At 42.2% G+C, this 14,572-nt stretch overlaps 1 protein-coding gene across 3 annotated transcripts; it reads left to right on the top strand.

The window, feature by feature from the left end:
- Positions 1-5,544: 5,544 nt before the first annotated feature.
- smtnl1 (smoothelin-like 1) lies at positions 5,545-13,446 on the top strand. 3 transcript variants are annotated; one of them, XM_061787564.1, is made up of 6 exons: positions 5,550-5,696; positions 5,772-5,844; positions 11,051-11,598; positions 11,680-11,794; positions 11,875-12,026; positions 12,276-13,446. In XM_061787564.1, the coding sequence occupies exons 3-6, from the start codon at positions 11,216-11,218 to the stop codon at positions 12,625-12,627; spliced, it is 1,002 nt and encodes a 333-aa protein (XP_061643548.1). In that variant the 5' UTR covers positions 5,550-5,696; positions 5,772-5,844; positions 11,051-11,215; the 3' UTR covers positions 12,628-13,446. The 3 variants fall into 3 exon arrangements, with proteins under 3 accessions (XP_061643547.1, XP_061643548.1, XP_061643546.1); XM_061787563.1 differs by lacking the exon at positions 12,276-13,446 and adding an exon at positions 12,106-12,269 and having other exon boundaries at positions 5,545-5,844; XM_061787562.1 differs by having other exon boundaries at positions 5,550-5,844.
- The last annotated feature ends 1,126 nt before the right edge of the window (positions 13,447-14,572 follow it).

The raw sequence follows: 14,572 nt of genomic DNA, 5'->3' as shown, positions 1-14,572 counted from the left end.
GGTTTTAATGGCGTGCATGATTCTGAAATAAAGGAACTACAAAACATGACCAGTGCCAACATCAGCTAACTTTTGGGGTAACTTGTGATCCGATGTCATTGAACATAAGATTCAACAGAAAAAATAGCCAAAATAGAAACAAACACAGGATTCTCTTTCCCAATCATTACTTCCTCTTTAATAAAATGTTGTGATGGAAATTGATGACTCTGGATTTAAAACGTGTGTCTGTGTGTGTGCGTGCGTATGTTTGTGCACGTGTGTGCGTGTGTTGTGTAACTCCTAATACAACAGATGCCAGTTTTCCATTGAAAAGAAGCAATTTGATCTAATAAGGCATGTTTATGGAACGTGATAGAATATTGAATATATATATATATATATATATAATAATAATTATTATTATTAGCATTAGTAGTAGTAGTAGTAGTATTAACATTTTCCATCAATCCATCCATTTTCTGAGTCGCCTCTCCTCACTAGGGTCGGGGGCGTGCTGGAGCCTATCCCAGCTGTCATCGGGCAGGAGGCGGGGTACACCCTGAACTGGTTGCCAGCCAATCGCAGTATTAATATTTTGTTCAATGTAATATTTAGTCTATACCAGAAAGTTCAAGGAGGTCTATCGCTTTCTATTCCAAACTCACATTTGTATCAGTTTGGACAGACCAACCTGATGGCAGAATTGAGGTTATAATCAATTTTAGCATTTAACAACAAATGCATTATTTTGCTAATAGGAGAAATGATTATTGGCAGCACAGGGCTTACTCTTGCAATATGGCTAATAATGGCATATATTTCTGTAAACAAATTCAAACAGCTGTATATTGTTTTGTCCCAGCTTGTTAGCAGTTCTGCTATTTTCCTAATGTTAGCCAATAATGTGCAGAAAACCTTTGTGATGTTCGATGGGACTGGAACAAACTGGCATCACTGTTTTGTCATTAGTAGAGCAGATCAGGCAAACCAGCTTGCAAATTGTGATACAAGCATGGCGTTTGGCATGAATGCTCTTGCAGGTCAGTTCTTCAGAAAAAAAGTGCTAGCCATGAAAAAATATTCAATATAGGTTAGGTAGGTTAATTGAAGTAGGTAGGTTAATTGAAGACTGTAAATATTTTTTTTTTTGTTCGGATGTCATTTTTTTTGTCTTGTGATGTGTCAATGCATTTAATAAGTAGTGGCGGTTTGTCAAGGAGGCTTAGTAGTTGCAGTTCTTCAAAGATGCCGGGTAGTGGCATTTCGTCAAGAATGTCAAACGGGCGTGCTCTGCTGCCGCTGCTCACCGACTTCTTTTAAGATTTCTTTTAGTTTGTATTCATGTTTTAGACTCATTTTAATCTTTTATTGCACAATGACACTTGATTTTAAGCGACTTACCGGTCCATATATGGAAGCCCTGACCTGTCGGTCCTAGGAGCCTGCTGGAAGACATCAGGCTTCGCTCCTTCGCTTTCATCCCAGAGTTTTTTTGTTGCGTTAACTTCCATAGCACAAGTGTGGCGCTTGCTGGTTTTGATCGTCTTCATGCATGCGACGGGCACTCCTGAAGTACTCTGCTGCTAGGATTGTGCAACTCCACTTTCGGCTGTCCTTTCCGCTGCTATTGACGCTCCACCATCCCCTGGACATCGCTCACCTATTATTGCTTTTACCGGCCACCGAAACACAACTTTAACTGACTTTGCTGCCCGTCTGCCCCATCAGTCTTCACTGTCTCCTAACATTCACGACAAAGGACGCATCCTGGATCTAGTATGCTGTTCCGGTATCATTACAAGCAACTTCAATTCTGACTCGCTCACCTTTCAGATCACAGGCTAGTAACCATTTCGACTAACCCAACTAACAAACCGACTAACCAAAAGCCCAAACACGCTGCACTCTTGTCAACAGCCTCCCCAGCACGGAGTCTCTCTCCACCCCCGATGAACTGTTTACTCACTACAATAATATTCTCCATCATCTCCTCAACACACTCACCCCTGCACTGCGACACTTAAAACGGTTCCATAAGAAAGCCAGACTCACTATACACAAAGACATGTATAGTCATCATCTTAATCACCTCAAAGATTGTTTAACCCTTTTGTTCTTAGATGTTTTCTGTAATGCCCTTATGTGATTTTTTGATGCAAAAATCAAACGGATCCACGAGCAACTTCCTCCTGCCTTAGGCCATCCTGACTGCCTCCTGCTGTCCCACCCAACCACTCACAAGATTTACTCTGCCTTCTGCCATGGATATTTCAGAAATCATCCGTCGCTTCAAGCCCTCCATTTGCCAACGTTACCCCCTCCCTATTGTTCTGGTAAAAGCTTGCCTCCCATCCCCAGTCAAAAAAAATAACCAATAGAAGGGAGATTATGTCAAACAAGTGATTTATGACCTTGACATCATGATTTATGGCCCTGTTTTGACATTTTTATGGCTTTGACCTTTGAACTTTAGGGGGGTTTGTTTTGATCACGTGACGTCATTATGGCTTCCTCTAGCAGTCATAAAACAATAAAATTGATACTTTGGAGTCATAAAACAATAAAAGTATCACTTCAAAGGGCTACAAAAACAACTCTGGCACTTCAAATGTTATAAAGCAATGAAAGTATCACGTCCTGTAAACAAAGTTAAGTAAATTAAGTTGTGTGTAATAATATGAAATGACACAGGGAAAAAGTATTGAACACACCAACCAGTATTTATTTAATACTTTCTACAAAAGCCTTTGTTCGCAACAACAACTTCAAGACGCCTCCTGTATGGAAAAACTAGTCGCATGCATTGCTCTGGTGTGATTTTGGCCCATTCCTCCACACAAGCAGTTTTCAAATCTTGAAGGTTCCGTGGGCTTCTTTTATGGACCTTGAGTTTCAGTTTCAGATTTTCGAGTCAGGTCATCTGCTGGGCCATTCTAGCAGCTTTATTTATTATTTTTTAAACCAAGTGAGAGTTTCCTTCGCAGTATGTTTTGGATCATTATCCTGCTGTAACGTCCACCATCGTTTCATTTTCATCATCCTCGTAGATGGCAGCAGATTTTTGTCAAGAATGTCTCGGTACATTTGCCCATTCATCCTTCCTTGAATAATGTGAAGTTTACCAGTACCATTTACTGAAAATCAGCCCCACACCATCATGTTCCCACCCCTGAACTTCACTGTTGGTATGGTGTTTTTAGGGTGATGAGCAGTGCCATTTCTCCTGCAAACGTTGCGCATTATCACATCCAAACAGTTAAATTTTGCTCTCATCCAACCAGACTATATTCTCCCATTATTTAACTGGCCTGTCCAAATGTTGTTCAGCAAACTTTAAACGACCTTTGACATGCATTTTTTTTTCAGCAATGGGGTCTTGCTTGGTGAACGTGCATACAGGCCATGGCGGCAGAATGCATTACTCATTGTTTTCCTTGTGACAACAGTACCTGCTAATTCCAGGTTTTTTTTTTTAAAGCTGTTTGATTATTGATAGATTTTAGGTGTTGTCTAGGGTTTCCATGCCTTTTTGCACCTCCCTTCCTTCATGTGTTCAATACTGTGTCATTTCACATTTTTACACACAACTTAATTTCTGAGCTTATTTGTTCTACATTCTTTGTAAGCATGGATTACTTGGGTTGTTTCCAACATCTGGTAAGATTTTCAGGTCAATAGCACCTTTGTAAGTATATTTAGTGAGAAAAATGGTGACATGTTAAATAGAACCCCAATTCCAATGAAGTTGGGACGTTGTGTTAAACATTAATAAAAACAGAATACAATGATTTCCAAATTATGTTCAACCTATATTTAATTGAATACACGACAAAGACACGATATTTAATGTTCAAACTGATAAACTTGATTGTTTTAGCAAATAATCATTAACTTAGAATTTTATGGCTGCAACACGTTCCTAAATGTCCACTAAATGTCCGGCGACTGCTGCACCAGCGCTACAAGCCAAACCCCGGTGGAGGTTTCTTGGCCAACCGGCAAGTGAAGTGGACACTTCATTTTAGCACAACCATAGTTCATGTTCCATGTATCGTTTTTCTATTGTCTGTGTGTATTTTTCAGTTATATGAACTATTTTAGTTATTTTAATATAGGATATAGTAATTGCAGCTGATTTGTGGGACCGGGGAGGAGCGTAGCTGTTAGGCAAAAAGTGGGTTCGGTCCTCCCAGGTAATCACCTAAATCCACAGGGTCAAATTAAGTGTGCCATAAGCGTGTCTACCTCAGGTTAATTGACGTGTCGTGCATGTCGCTCTGGGGAGGTTTAGTGTGGACCCCTACATGCTGAAGGCTGGAGTGCATTCTGTATGCCTATACTGGGTCATTTGATGTATTGTGACAGAGGGCAGCTGATTTGCCGGTTGGGGGGGGGAACGAGCTCATGAGAGAAGCGTTAAAGGTTGTCCTCTGTATTTTCCCTTCGTTCCTCGAACTTGCTGTTACTTCATAAAGCGTTCAGTAAGGTTTACATTCTCTACATCGTGGTTCTGTGCAGTATGTTCTCAGTCTCTTACCGGTCAAAGGTGGCAGCATAACAACTAACCTGCCCAGTGGGTTATATTTAATATAACATAGTTGATTACAATAATATTAAACAAAATCAAAGTAGGTATGTGTCAAATTTTTATTGATATACATGAAACCAGCATTATCAGACATATCTTGATATAAGTATCATTTTCCTCTGAGGAATATTAAGAAAGTTATGAATCTTTAAAACCGGTAAAACTGCACCAATTTCTGGCCAATGTCTTAATACAAAGACCAATGTGGGTTGAGATTTCAAGTGTGACCTTTTTTGTTGAATCAGTTTCAAACGTTCCTATTTTTAAAAGGCTAGTAACATTGGAAAGGCTAAACACAGAACGATACAATGTAATAATGATGAACTTAAAGTAATTATGGAAAGCGTTTGCTTAGGGCCCAGGTTTATTAAATGCTCTAGGGCCGAACAGACTTTGCAGATGGCGATCAGGTGATATGTGGTGTTATTTGGCACTCAAACATGCATTTAAAAAAAATCAAGAGTCGAGAATGAACAAACACTCCGTAATTTGTTGAAACATACATGACAGAATAAATATTACCACATTACTGGGAACCCTTTATCACTCAGTGACTGTGTTTTTTATGTCTTTATGTCTCAAAAGTATTCTCTGTCAATAGATTGACTGTTATCGTACTAGAGCGGCTCCATCTACTGGAGACAAATTCCTTGTGTGTTTTTGACATACCATATTTTCCCGACCATAGTCTATTTCTGTATTGAACACATAGATAAGGTGCACTGCATTATTGGGCGCAGGCATGGTAAAACATACGCTATCTTAAAACATACGGTAGCATGCATGCACGCTAAAACAATGTTTTTAAAAAGGCAGCGGGAGCAAAACTGAGTTCGGTTGTTCACCACTTAAAATATATTTCAGATTGGATATTTATTTTCGGGAGCCAAATTCCCACTCACCCCCTTCTAGTCAAAAGGGAAATAGCTGTGTGTTTGTGCGTGTGTAATGTGTACTGCCGCGGTTTCCACAGCAGATGCAGCTGCCCTGCCACTTTGGACTGTGCCTCTGTCACTAAGATGCTATTTTGGGGACGTGTTATTGAAAAGGTCAGATAAAGAAGCAAAGGCGTCCTCTCAAAGCAGAAGGAGAGCGTGTCGGGTGAATGGATCAGAGAGACAACAGAGTGAGGACGAGAGTGCAGAACTGCATTGAACAGGCTTGTTGAAAAATCGGATTTAACTCCTGTTGTAATGGATAGAGACGCAGTGAACCAGGAGACACCGGAGTCTTCAGAGGGGACAAGTCAGACTGACTCAAGCGACAGCAAGCAGGTTTATATGTTTCTGTACAATCAGTAAAGATAAATGTTCATTTAAATGCCTTAAATCCTCACTTGACAGGACCGCATGAAGCTAACACTGACATTTGAGGCTGCATGATGATGCAATCACTTTTTGTTATACGTCTCAAAAAGCATAAAATTCCTCAAACACCAAGAAACGAGGGTCTATACCGCAACAATTCAATGTTGCAACCCTGTTTTGTTTTCCTACCAGTGATGCTTAAATTGTGATACTCACCCTTGCTCCCACTCGAGCACGTGTCAAACTGGTGGCCCGGGGGCCAGATCCGGCCCGCCCCCTCATTTTATGTGGCCCACGAGAGTGTGCATCGACTTTGTGTTTCTTGCTAAAATACCAAAATTCAAAATTGGCTTCACTTTTAAAAATATTGGCATTTTTTTTGTTTCCAACCTCACTTTTAAAATAAAATTGATGCATACTGTAGTTGAACAAACAGTTTTTACTGGCTTTTGATTTCAAAAGTAATTATCCATTAATTTGTGTATATGTAATAATATGAGGCAATCATAACGGCCCTCCGAGTGGAATCATAACTGCGATGTGGCACGTGACAAAAATGAGTTTGACACCCCTGCACTAGAGGTACACAAAAGAATCACTGCCTCAGTGCAGTTCAGTTGTATTTAACGTTAAAGTTTCAATGTATTTGCATTTAATCTTTAATAACTGGTTTATTTAACTTTGATGTGCAAGACATTTTCACTGAATAATTATTTAAGTGCATTTTTTTTAAATTTCCTCTATCTAAGCGCAGTGTTACTGTTCAAACTGTGCATAATGTTACAGTGGCTTACAATAATATTAAAAATACTTTTTCTCTGAATAGAATCTGTCTTGTTTTTGCTAAACCCTATTACGCTAATATATTTTTAATGTTGAGCTTGATGGTGATACTAAGAGAGCTATGTATTTTTAAAGTGATATTTGGTGTTAAAAGTACAGTATGTGAACCATTGCTCTATACTTTAGAAGTAGTAGTTGTGTTATAAAATGGTAACGCACAATTTTGTATGTTTTTTTTTCTACTTTGTAAAGTATGAGCAACGTCTAACGCTGTGAAATTATGAAGTATGACCACATAATGACTCCAGCAAATTGGAAAGTGTGGTTTGAAAGGTAAAAGATTGATAAAAAGATAAAAAGATTTGAATAAAAGATGAGATGTGATATAAAAGATGTATATACAGTAAAATAGTCTTCAAATTATTTTTTTTAAGACATCATTTGTTTTGGAAGTTCTATGTTTTAAAAATTCAAATATGTATACTTAAAATGCTCATATTGCATGAGCCTCGTATTCAGAAATCTTTTCAGTTAAGTAATATGGACGATACCGTTTAAATACCAGCAATACTGTACTCTAAAATGAAAGCAACAAATATGCTGCAAGAGCATAAATAGCAATTACTTTTCAGCGTTTGCCCGCAGTTGGGATTTTGATTATTAGTATGCTAAAACAGAAACAAATGCACAATTTTTTTATAATCTGAAAGTCAAATAAAAACACCACTCAACTGAAATTTACTTCCTTTTTGTTAGATAAAAACAAAACAATAAGATGAATCAGATGCACAAAATGGATCTAAAATATTAAGGCTCATTATTGTGCAGTTATTTGGATTTCATTTGTCAAAATCTTCCAAAGAGTGAACTCTGACAGTCCTGATGTAAAATGTCTAAATCGAGATGCTCCCCAAATCCCAGAGTGGTGTTTTTGTTTCCTATCTCACGTTGCATGACTACTTGTTGAGGGCTGTCATTTCTCCAGAGGAGAGTGTGTTGACTAATATTAGCAGCACTTACTTTCAACTATAATCTTGTCTTGAGTGCCAACATAACAAATATCTTTACCCCTCCTTCTCACATGTTAATGGCACCAACGAAGAGCCACCACTGGAGTGTTTCCTAACCTTTATTAAGCCACGGCACATTTTACATTACAATTTGGGGAGACCAGGGATGATTGTAACACATGCCAGTTGCAAGACTTGCAATTGCTCCTATCAGTCAAGTTAGGCATCACTTGATTCACCCTGCACATGCTTAGTTTAATCCTCAGTATACATGTGAAGATATTTTGTCATAAAGCAGACACAGCAAAATTTGTGAGCGGAAACATAATTTTTGAGGTAAGATTTGTTTTAATTTTATTTATAAATTTATTTATTTTTTGTTAAAATTATATTTGTAATTACAAAGTCAAATTACAAATTACAAAGCTCTATTTCATTTAGATAATCATTTAGCTAATATTTTAGCTGTTAGCTGTAAGCCAAGCTAGCTCATTGCTATTGCTCTCAGGGAGAGGTGTAACAGGTGGCACAGTGGACGACTGGTTAAAGCGTCTGCCTCACAGTTCTGAGGTCCCGGGTTCAATCCCCGGCCCCGCCTGTGTGGTGTTTGCATGTTCTCCATGTGCCTGCGTGGGTTTTCTCTGGGCACTCCGGTTTCCTTCTGCATCCCAAAAAAAAAACATGCATGGTAGGTAAATTGACAACTCTAAATTGCCCATAGGTGTGAATGTGAGTGCAAATGGTTGTTTATATGTGCCCTGCGATTGGCTGGCAACCAGTTCAGGGTGTACCCCGCCTCCTGCCCAATGATAGCTGGGATAGGCTCCAGCACGCCCGCGACCCTAGTGAGGAGAAGCGGCTCAGAAAATGGATGGATGGATGGATAGTTGTAACATTGAAAAATGTTTGTAAAATGTTGCAATTTACCACAAGCTAAATTTGACTTAAATGCATGAGTACAAATCACACTGAATAAAAATATAAACAAAACACTTTTTTTTGTGCTCCCATTTTTCATGAGCAGGACTCAAAGATCTAAAACTTTTTCTACATACACAAAAGGCCATTTCCCTCCAATATTGTTCACAAATCTGTCTAAATCTGTGTTAGTGAGCATTTCTCCTTTGTCGAGATAATCCATCCCACCTCACAGGTGTGGCATATCAAGATGCTGATTAGACAGCATTGTTATTGCACAGGTGTGCCTTAGGCTGGCCACAATTAAAGGCCACTTTGAAATGTGCAGTTTTGCTTTATTGTGTGGGTCTGGGGGGGGTCAGAAAAACAGTCAGTATCTGGTGTGACCACCATTTGCCTCACGCAGTGCAACACATCTCCTTCACATTGTTGATCAGGTTGTTGATTGTGGCGTGTGGAATGTTGGTCCACTCCTCTTCAATGGCTGTGCGAAGTTGCTGGATATTGGCAAGAACTGGAACACACTGTCGTATACGCCAATCCAGAGCATCCCAAACATGCTCAATGGGTGACATGTCCGGGGAGTATGTTGGCCATGCAAGAACTGGGATGTTTTCAGCTTCCAGGAATTGTGTACAGATCCTTGCAACATGGGGCCGTGCATTATCATGCTGCAACATGAGCTGATGGTCATGGATGAATGGCACAACAACGGGCCTCAGGATCTCGTCACGGTATCTCGGTGCATTTAAAATGTGCCTCTGTTCGTTGCCTATAAAATACGCCTGCCCATACCATAACCCAACCGCCACTATGGGCCACACGACGCCACACACACCCTCTGCCCTGAACAGTGAGAACCGAGATTTATCCGTGAAGGGAACACCACTCTAACGTGCCAGACGCCATCGAATGTGAGCATTCGTCCACTCAACTCGGTTACGACGAGGAACTTCAGTCAGGTTGAGACCCCGATGACGATGACGAGCTTGCAGATGAGCTTCTCTGAGACGGTTTATGACAGTTTGTGCAGAAATTCTTTGGTTATCCAAACCGATTGTTGCAGCAGCTGTCACAGACGATCTTGGAGGTGAACATGCTGGATGTCGAGGTCCTGGGCTGGTGTGGTTACACGTGGGCTGCGGTTGTGAGGCCAGTTGGATGTACTGCCGAATTGTCTGAAACGCCTTTGGAGACGGCTTATGGTAGAGAAATTAACATTCAATTCACGGGCAACAGCTCTGGTGGAAATTCCTGCAGTCAGCATGACAATTGCACGCTCCCTCAGAACTTGCGACATCTGAGGCATTGTGCTGTGTGATTAAGACTGCACATTTCAGAGTGCCTTTTATTGTGGCCAGCCTAAGGCACACTTATGCAATAATCATGCTGTATCATCAGCATCTTGATATGCCACACCTGTGAGGTGGGATGGATTATCTCGACAAAGGAGAAATGCTCACTAACACAGATTTAGACAGGTCCAGTTCTTCAGGCCACAACCTCAGCTACTGACGCAGCTTCTCTTCTAACTACTGACCAAGCCTCTGCCCCAGCTACCATCCAAGCTTATGCTCCAACTACCAACCAAGCTACTGCTCCAACTACTTACCAAGCCTCTGCCCAGCTACCAACCAAGCCCGTGCGCCAGCCAGCAACTGAACTTCTGCTCCAACTACCAACCAAGCTGCTATTTCAACAACCACCCAAGCTTCTACTCTAGCTAGCAACCAAGCCATTTCTCCAGCCACTCAAAAGCCACAGTGTCTATACTGACATGGCTGAACTTCAGCGCAGCTGAACCAAAAGGTAGACAACTGAAACTCCCTTTAAACAAACAGCAATAATTACTGACAGACCTGTCAAGATGGCATTGGAAGTAGAGCAAAAGATGAGGTCTTAGAAGGTGAAATGGAGAATAAGCTTGCCTCAAAAAAGTTTGATGGTAAAAGCGAGTGCACAGTGGCACTTTTTGTACAATTTTATTGTTACACATGTTCAGATGTTAGTGTAGTTTAAGTTCCTTCATTCTGCAGAACCACAGCAATTTTGTTGAAAGGTTTTGAACAAAAAGCTTTCAGTATCTTTAATCATTGTCTTGGCCTTTATTTCATTGTTACATTTCATCTATGTTACAACTGACCCAGGGTATGGGGTCAATTGTAACGTTTCACTCCTTGTTTTTTTAGATTAAGCCATGCAAGCTCTGTTTGTGTTACACTGACATTTTAAAATGCCATTTATTAGCAGACACTTGAAGCTAGTTTGGGTGCAGTTTGAACACCCTTGGTTAAAGGAGCTCGAAGTTAGAGACAGAAATGTAAAAAAAATTACAATTTATCCCTGGTCTCCCCTAACCTGTTGTACAAAAATATGAATACAAACAATCCGCCAGTGGAATGAATGTTCACTGACAGTGTGGATTTAGTCATTGAGCCAGTTTTGTGCTGATTGCCCTGCAGACAGATGAACGCCAGCTTGTGCACAGTAACGACCCAGAAGGCGGGACTTCAGAGGCTTGCGCAGCAGAAGGTCAGGGGCTAACGGTTGAGGTGGGGGAGGATCCACCGCCACAAGTGAGGAGTGAGGAGGCTGCGGACACACACCCACTCCGGACAACTGCTTCAATGTCAGCTGAATGTGACATAGAAGGCAATGAACAAGACCACCAGAAGGATCCTGAAGAGAAAGAGAAGGGGGAAGATAGGGAGGAGCTCAAAAATGGAGATCTTGGTGTGGTGAAGGGTGAGAGCAAAGATATAGTTGAAGAAAAGGTAAGTGAAAACAAAAGTGTTGATAAAAACCCAGAAAAGGTGGAGGAGGAGAAAAAACAAGTTAAAGATCAAATGAAAGATAAAGAAGCGGTAAAAGAGGGAGAAAAACAAGGGAAGGCCAAAAGAAACCCAAGAGCAACACCTCACGCTCCAGCCCGTCCGAGGCCCTCGGCTCGCTCTGCCCGAGCCTCTAAAAAGAGCGACATCATCGCCAAGTTCCAACAGGGTGCACCAGAGTAAGTCACTAAACACGAGAGACTATTTATCTATCTCTCTATCCATCTATCTATCTATCTATCTATCTATGGCCGGTCTAGGACGCCGATCCCACGCAACTTCAAAATTCAAAAGTCATCCACTGCTTCGGCCACAGGGGCCTCCATCAAACAGAGGATGCTGCAGTGGTGCCGCAGCAAAACTCAACACTATCACGTATGTTGTCAAACCACGATTCAGCATTATTAATTTATTTAGTTGCCTCAAGACACCAAGTCCTTCTCTTGATCTTTCAGGGCGTCAACATAGAAAACTTCTCCTCGTCTTGGTGTGACGGGATGGCTTTCTGTGCGTTGATCCATCGGTTCTTCCCCGAGGCTTTCGACTACAGCACCCTAAAAGCCACTGAAAGGGAAAAAAACTTCACACTGGCCTTCCAAACTGCAGAGTATGTGCATCCAGTCTGTCTGTCTGTTCATCTGTCTGTCCGCCAATCACATCCCTCATCTGTCAATCTGTCCATCTAGCTTTCATCCATCCAGATATCTACAGTATCCATCCTGCCATCTATCATCTACGTATTCCTCAACATCCATCAATCCATCCACAACACCCATTATCTATCATTATCTATAATTGATTTCTCTCCCACTGTTGTTCTTCCCTCCCCATATGAACCCCGCGCACTTCCCTCCAGGTCACTGGCCGACTGCTGGCCACTGCTGGAAGTGTCTGACATGCTCATGATGGGCAACAACCCGGACCCCATGTGTGTGTTCACCTATGTCCAGTCCTTGTGTCACAGTCTCTCCAAACTTGAGAAAGAGAAAGAGGAGAAGGCCAAAGAGGGCCATAAGAAGGATGAGGATGCCGCTAAAGAGCTGTCAGCGGACAAGGATGAGGCCGAGCATGCTCAGAACGGGCCACTGATAAGTGGCCAGGAGGAGAAAGGTAGCGACGGCTCAGAAGCAACTGGAAAGGAAGAAGAGACCCCAAAGAGCTGTGAAACGGAGGGAGATGGAAGAGTTTTTGTGGAGGCAGAGTCCTAGGAAAGAAATGACCCCCCCCAATATATATATATATATATATATATATATATATATATCATTGGAGCACTGAATTGAGAATGTCTTAGTTTGTTGGTGGTTTTGACACGCTCTTATGTCAGCTGTGTCATGTTTATTTTTGGATAAGCTGCTTTTGTTTTTGTGCACATGAAGTAGCCAACTTTCATTTCTAATTGTTGTGTATACTGAGAAAGTTACGGAGCCCCTAAAGGGACATGGGGGGGGGGAGAAACTTCTCATTCGAACGAGAAACTTTCTCCTTATAATGAGAAACTTTCTCATTTGAATGAGAAACATCTACTCGTGAGTGCAAGCTTACTCACTACCTGCTAGCGGTAGCTTCCTGCGTTCGGGTAGCCGTACAGTAGCTTATTTACAACTTGCTTCCAGCGCATGTCAGCTGAGAGTGGCAACAGAAGAGGACTTGCTCTCTTTCCTCAAAACAAGGAATATACATGATCGTGTCATCGACCAACTAAAAGAAGATAAGGTGTGTATAAATGTAAACTTTCATCACACGAATATAGCAGTACAGGCTATAGATAGCCATGTTTGCTAGTGTGTGTGTGTGTGTGTGTGTGTGTGTGTGTAAATAAGCTACCACTCAGGTATAAATTTCTTTTTTTTTTGGCATGTCCCTTTAGGCCCTCCGTAGAAAGTAAATTCAGCAATTAATATTTTTTAATGATTTAAAGAGGCATTTAAGAGATGTAGAATGGATCAACAATAGAGTGATGGCCATAAAGAAGGATTCTAATCACAGTTGTTTGATCAATTAAATATTAAAGATATGAAAATTTGTACAGTGGTTGATACAGGGGTGGGGAACCTTCAGCTCGCCGCGTGCCATATTGGTTTCAAATTAGGGTTTCAAGCCCAGTGTGAGGGTTTCACGTGCAACTTAAGTGTAGGTTTGTGTGTGTGTTGACCAGGTGAAAACCCGACAAGTTTGTCCCTTCCTTCCGTCCTTCCTTCTTTCGATAATATTTCTAGCAGAAATGGAGATGCCCTTCAATTTAGTTGCCTTTATAGAGTGACATAACATCTGTGCATCCATCCATCCATCCATCCATCTTCTACCGCTTATCCGAGGTCGGGTCGTGGGGGCAGTAGCTTGAGCAGGGACGCCCAGACTTCCCTTTCCCCAGCCACTTCATCCATCTCTTCCGGGGGGGATCCCGAGGCGTTCCCAGGCCAGCCGAGAGACGTAGTCTCTCCAGCGTGTCCTGGGTCGTCCCCGGGGTCTCCTCCCGGTGGGACGTGCCCGGAACACCTCACCGGGGAGGCGTCCGGGAGGCATCTGAATCAGATGCCCCAGCCACCTCATCTGGCTCCTCTCGATGTGAAGGAGTAACGGCTCTACTCTGAGATCCTCCCGGATAACCGAGCTTCTCACCCTATCTCTAAGGGAGAGCCCGGACACCCTGCGGAGGGAACTCATTTCGGCCGCTTGTATCCGGGATCTCGTTCTTTCGGTCACGACCCACAGCTCGTGACCATAGGTGAGGGTAGGAACGTAGATCGACCGGTAAATTGAGAGCTTCGCCTTTCGGCTTAGCTCCTTCTTTGCCACAACGGATCGATACAAAGTCCGCATCACTGCAGACGCTGTACCGATCCGCCTGTCGATCTCCCGTTCCATTCTTCCCTCACTCGTGAACAAGACCCCAAGATACTTGAACTCCTCCACTTGGGGCAGGATCTCATCCCCGACCTGGAGAGGGCACACCACCCTTTTCCGACTGAGGACCATGGTCTCAGATTTGGAGGTGCTGATTCTCATCCCAGCCGCTTCACACTCGGCTGCGAACTCCTCCAGTGAGAGTTGGAGGTCACGGCTTGATGAAGCCAACAGAACCACATCATCTGCAAAAAGCAGAGATGCAATACTGAGGCCACCAAACCGGACCCCCTCTACGCCTCGGCT

This window comes from Phyllopteryx taeniolatus, chromosome 10, assembly GCF_024500385.1.
Source record: "Phyllopteryx taeniolatus isolate TA_2022b chromosome 10, UOR_Ptae_1.2, whole genome shotgun sequence".
Classification (NCBI taxonomy): domain Eukaryota; kingdom Metazoa; phylum Chordata; class Actinopteri; order Syngnathiformes; family Syngnathidae; genus Phyllopteryx; species Phyllopteryx taeniolatus.
Note: the sequence above shows the minus strand (reverse complement) of the source record. Positions and strands in the feature narration are given on the sequence as shown.

Bases quoted from the DNA above. Each gene is read 5' to 3' on its own strand.
- smtnl1 (XM_061787562.1), top strand. From the start codon at position 5,764: ATGGATAGAGACGCAGTGAACCAGGAGACACCGGAGTCTTCAGAGGGG. The intron at 11,795-11,874 runs GTATGTTGTCAA...TTGATCTTTCAG, and splicing joins GCAAAACTCAACACTATCAC to GGCGTCAACATAGAAAACTT. The intron at 12,027-12,275 runs GTATGTGCATCC...ACTTCCCTCCAG, and splicing joins CTGGCCTTCCAAACTGCAGA to GTCACTGGCCGACTGCTGGC.